Here is a 5,489-nt window from a genome sequence, read left to right on the forward strand (position 1 = left end):
CAGTGCAGTTTAGTTTAGTTCAGCTCCAATCGGTTCAGTTCAATTCAATTCAGTTAACGATTTCCTTTTCTTATAAACAACTCAATTCAGTTCAATTCAGCTCCAATCAGTTCAGTTTAGTAAATCAGAATAGGCCCTAAATAGAATTATTTCTGAAACAATTACTTGAAATAATGAGTTAGTAACCGTCCAATAGGATTTGTTTAAGGACAATAGGTTTGTACTTGTTATATATTTTTGAAAAGGAAAAGATTTGTTAGCTTTACATACTCTGTTTAGAATAGTATAGCAAATAAAAAGTACATTAATTAAGTAATTGAGGAATTACTATTGTACACACTTTTCCTTCCAAACATTTGCAGTATACTAGTCTATAAACTGCGAATCTTTATCGTCCTTAAAAACTAGTCTAAGATGCTCTTACAAGTTACAATAAATTAAAAAAATGCTCGTACATGTACAATGCAATACAATACAATACGTGCTTCCTATGATTTTATAACTCATAATTCACGAGTGATCCGTCAATGTCTGCCGCAGTAGACATAGATCAATGCTTCTCCCATCATCAACCTGCAGAATCCAAGTTAATTACAATCAGAATAACAACATCAACTACCAATACTAACTAGATATACATATAGTACTCTCTTCGTCCCTTAAAAAGGATCAGTTGCCTATAACTTTTTTTAGAATAATGTCCAAGTGACGTCTATAACCGTCAATATATATACTTAGATTTCTTATAGGGACAATCTTATGAGAATGAGGGAGTAACATATGAATTGGAATACTTATATATTAAGTTGATAGAGTATAAAATATATTCCTGGACAATCCTGGGCCTCAATCAAAAGCTTAAACTGGAGGCCTAGGATTATGTTTTATTAAGCTGATGGTTGAGGTCCAGAAATATATTTTATACTCTATCACAAGCACTATATACATACGGAGTATATCACTACCTGTACTTGTATGTTGTGAACCAAATTACTGTCAATTCTTGCTAAAGAGCAGTTGATCACATTTAGCCCTTCTTCATCGAGTAAACGGAGAATTTTCGAAAGGCTGAAGCCTCGGTTATTATTCTCATGGTCGTCATCATCCATTGCACTAGTACTAACAACGATTTCTATGAGTCCATCTTTACAAGGCTTTACTGTGACATAATGATTTTGCTTCTGTTTCGAAGTATTACTATTGGTTGAACTTCCAACAGCTGATTTCATCATTCTCATTAATTCATCTCTTTTATCATTTAGTCCTTTTATACCCTTCTCCATCTTCTTTATATGGTTTGTTGTCACTTGCAAGAGATCCGAAGTCACTATCCTCCTCTTCTGCATCAATCGAATTAAGAATAATCGTAATTTGATACAATTAAGAATGTAAGTGTGTTTTTCAAACCATTGTAACAAAATATATATAGATAATTGATAGATTATAAAACATATTCATTGGCCTCAACCATCAATTAAAAGACCAATTCAACCAAAAATTTAAGTGAATGCATGGTTGAGGCTAAAAAATATGTTTTATACTCCATCAAGAACCTTATTAATCAATTTATAATTTAATTTTAGAGAAATTTTGACTTTTACCACCTCCAAAATAACCACTTATTGGTTTTTACCACCTACATAAAAAAAAGGTTTTATTTTACCACCACATTAAAAAAAAAAAAAAATGTAAGTTGGCTTTTATTACCAATTACTTCCAACTAACGGATTCCGTTCTTAAATCCGTTAGTGAGACCTACCATATACACGTGTCACCATATTATCTGGTAAATTATTTAAAAAAAATTAAAAAACAAAAAAAAATTGTTTTTTTTTTAATTTAAAAACAAAACCAGCCATCAACCGGCTCCCATCCACCGCCAGGCCGGCTTCCAGCCCCATCGTCGGACGACTACCAGCCCCGCCACCGGTCCGGCTACCAGCCCCACTGCCAGATCACAATTACTCAACTAGCTCCATCACCAATTCGCCACACAACAGTCCCGCATAGCCACAACCACCGCAACGCACCAGCCACCACCACCAGATTTTGACCCCCTTTCCACTAATTTCTGACCTTAACACCCATAAAACCCCTCCTACCGAATTTCGACTACTCCTAAAACCCTAGCTACCACCAAACTTTGCACTCCTAAAACCCTAGCCACCACCTAATTTTGATCCTTTCCTTAGCCAACACCAAATTCCGATTCCTCTCTAGCCCCACTTGAAATTCCGATCTCGTTGGCGGTTGGCTGACATGGAAGATCGGGGGAGATGAAGAGGAAACGTCAAAAAGGTGAGCCCTACTAACGGATTTATGACGGAATCCGATAGTTTATGGTAAAATCCAATTTTTGGAAAATTTGTTGGTGATAAAAAAATTTATTTTTATATAGGTAGTAAAAGCTAATAAGTGGTTTTATGAAGGTGCTATTAGTCAAAATAACCTTAATTTCATTATTAGGACTGCGTTTTACTGAAGTTGGGAGACTTTTAGATTCTACTGTAATACGAAGTATTCTTTCTTGAATACCTTTTCAATTTAAAATAAAAAGTATTTCGGCCATACAAATTAAATACCGTACTAACCTTAAAAAGTCCAGGAGGTAGTACGGACTGAAGTTCTTGGTAGAGGGAGGACATTTCTTGCCTCCTCTTCCGCTCTATTTCCACGGCCTTAGCTTTCTTCTTTCTGGCCTCATCCTTACTAGGGACCGGGGCCGGGGCCGGGGCCGGGGCAGGAGTTGGAGTTGGAGCTGGTGGTGAGGCATGAGCTGAAGAATAAAATGATGAGTTACTAATAGTGAATTGATGATTCTCTGTTGAAGTATTTAACACAGCTTGAACATCATGATTTTGTGGGGTTTGTGGAAAAGCATTATTGATAAGCTGCATTAGATCATCATCTAGTGAGTTTGGATCGAAATCGAAGGGATCCAATGAGGTTGGAAGATTTTGATCCATGAAAAAGTGTATTAGTACGAGGTTGATAAAAGTCTAATTAAGGAGTATGATCTTTTTTTCTTCTTAGGATTCTCTATTTAAGGTTTCGTCTTATAGAATGTTTGGAATTCAAATAATTGAGGACGATGTATAGTAAAGCATGTATAGTAGAATCTCATTATAATATTATGATACTTAATTTGGAATGTGATTTAGATGCTAGTATAGACAGACAAAAGTTGATATATATTTTATGGAGTAAGTAGAAAGTTGGAGTGATTGGAGGATTAATAAAGGTGAAAAACCCTACGCAACACTGATTAATACATCGCCTATCTATGTGTGGGAAACATTACTTCTCTGTTCTTGATGTTAATAAGCTAAGAGCGGAGAAGGTATTGTGTTAGTTCATTTTTACAATAAGACAAATATAAATTATTGGATATTTCATGAGCAAATCCAAATTGATATCCTATATCAACGAGCGGCGTTGATATAGGGGTGACGTCGTCAATTCACTCATTAAATGAAGGACAAAGCTGGAAGAGAAATGAAAATCCCGTGTTGCCCCGTTTTATGTCCCCCGTTTTGATGTGGGGTCTGATGTACACGACATTAACAGTCGTTAATGGTTTTGTTTCTCTCTCTTCAAAACCCTTTTAAGTGTGGAGCTTTCTCTCTCTTCCGCAACGAAGCTCATTAATGGTTTTTGCGCTATTTCTTCGACAATTACACTGAATTAAGCGGCTGTACTTGGGATTTTCGATGATCAATAAGGTCGTGTACATTGTATGATGAAGACTGTGGGTTTCGAGGATAACAAGAGTGAAAATGTGATGGAGCTCAGTTGCTTTGACGAAGACATGATCGAAGTTGAATTCGAATCCAAAATTAAGGTATCATTCGATTCACAAATTGCCGGAAAATGTGATTATATGCATTGCTAGTTGAATTTAGTACAATGAGTTGCAGACAATGTTAGTAATTGCGCGATCGATGAATTTGTCTTTTCTATTTCAATTTTATGCTGGTAAGCAGCAAAATTACGCCCATGAATTATAGAAGTATTGATTTGATTAATTGACCGACGGTGGTAGCGGATTATCCACCGGCGATAATCATCATTTGCTCTTACGAAGATAAGTTATTTGTTATTCTCTCTCCTCTAGAATTCTAGATCTTAATAAAGATATCAAACGGCTTTAAATTTTCCGTCCATATGAGTAATGTTACGATTTTTGAATAAAAAATTGGAAATACGGGTCCTCGTCAGCATTCCACTAGTTTTTATGTGCGTTTCATAATAAGTTCCAACTTATTACAAGATTGCCATTATATCAACGAAATTTGGTTGATATAGGATATTAATGGGGTCTGGCTCATATTTCATACCTATATGAGTTTTGGAACATCTCGATTTTTGAAATTTAGAAACAAGACATTTGCTGAAGTATATTTTATCAAATAACACATGTAAGTGTCCCACTTTGAGAAAAGAAGAGAATGTCAAACACTTTATAAGGCTAAGGGGCTACTCCTTCTATTATCATATGATTTTGGGATGAAATCTCATTGAGACTTGTAAAGTGGACTCTCTTGTATTTAACTTTTTAAAAATTTCATATTATCACTTTTTAAAGTGAGTCGGGTGAATTCACAATGAAACAAACTCACCAAATATTTTAGGAAAGCCAAAGATTTCTATTCCATGGGGTTTTTTTAGCTTGACACCTATGCACCAATAATCCCTCTGTTCTATATTGGCAATCTTCTAATCTAACTATTTTTTTTTTTTATTATGTTAGTTTAGATGTATGATCTTTTATTTTAAGAATGATAGTATATTTTTTGAATAATTTTTCATTCTTAAAATTACACGAGAAATTGTCTCAATCACCATTCATCACTTCATTTATGGGTCCTTTTTGTATTATTTAATATTATCATGCCTCCAATAGTCCAATCCAATATGATTGCGAAAGTAATACAAAAATCCACCAATTTTTTTTTTTTTTTTTTTTTTTTTTTTTTTACAAAACATAAAATCCACCCACACTTTGCATTAACTCTTCTATTACCTCGGTTCTTATTAATTTCAACAAAATGATATTCTAGATAAGATATAAAAAAAAATCATTTGTTGTAAATAAAAATAAAAACATCTACCCATCTCAATTCTTACCTTTTGAATTTAGACTTTTAAAAAAAAATCTATATTGAATTATTGATTAAGGTATAACCTATTTGTGAATTGAGACTATAATCCAAGAGTAATAAAGAGTTGATAACTTGTTACTAATGGTTTAATTTTGTGATAAAACTATCTATGTGCTGCCAAACTCTTGTCTTATTATGTGGATCTGTGCTTGGAGTAATCTATATTCTTCTATATATTATACTAAAAGACAAGCGCCTCAATGTGAGGATGACAAATGTCACTTTATCTTATGTATAAAATATATCTATATAATTACTGTTTACATATTCAAGCATAATTATTTTTGTTAAACTTCAAACCATAAAAGCAAGTTTCTATATATGCAT

The 5,489-nt window shown here is 33.7% G+C and overlaps 1 protein-coding gene across 2 annotated transcripts; it reads right to left on the bottom strand.

Moving 5' to 3' along the window:
- Window positions 1–213: 213 nt before the first annotated feature.
- Window positions 214–3,303, bottom strand: LOC110712547 (transcription factor bHLH118-like). 2 transcript variants are annotated; one of them, XM_021891015.1, is made up of 3 exons: window positions 2,592–3,303; window positions 966–1,337; window positions 214–573 (listed from the first exon to the last, which is right to left on the bottom strand). In XM_021891015.1, exons 1-3 carry the CDS (start codon window positions 2,964–2,966, stop codon window positions 511–513), a joined length of 810 nt encoding a protein of 269 aa, XP_021746707.1. In that variant the 5' UTR covers window positions 2,967–3,303; the 3' UTR covers window positions 214–510. The 2 variants fall into 2 exon arrangements, with proteins under 2 accessions (XP_021746707.1, XP_021746706.1); XM_021891014.1 differs by having other exon boundaries at window positions 966–1,340; window positions 2,592–3,299.
- Between the last annotated feature and the right edge of the window lie 2,186 nt (window positions 3,304–5,489).

Source organism: Chenopodium quinoa, unplaced genomic scaffold, assembly GCF_001683475.1.
Source record: "Chenopodium quinoa cultivar QQ74 unplaced genomic scaffold, ASM168347v1, whole genome shotgun sequence".
Lineage (NCBI taxonomy): Eukaryota > Viridiplantae > Streptophyta > Magnoliopsida > Caryophyllales > Amaranthaceae > Chenopodium > Chenopodium quinoa.

Bases quoted from the DNA above. Each gene is read 5' to 3' on its own strand.
- LOC110712547 (XM_021891014.1), bottom strand. From the start codon at position 2,966: ATGGATCAAAATCTTCCAACCTCATTGGATCCCTTCGATTTCGATCCA. The intron at 1,341-2,591 runs GTTAGTACGGTA...CGATTGATGCAG, and splicing joins TACCTCCTGGACTTTTTAAG to AAGAGGAGGATAGTGACTTC. The intron at 574-965 runs GTAGTGATATAC...TGGATTCTGCAG, and splicing joins TTCACAACATACAAGTACAG to GTTGATGATGGGAGAAGCAT.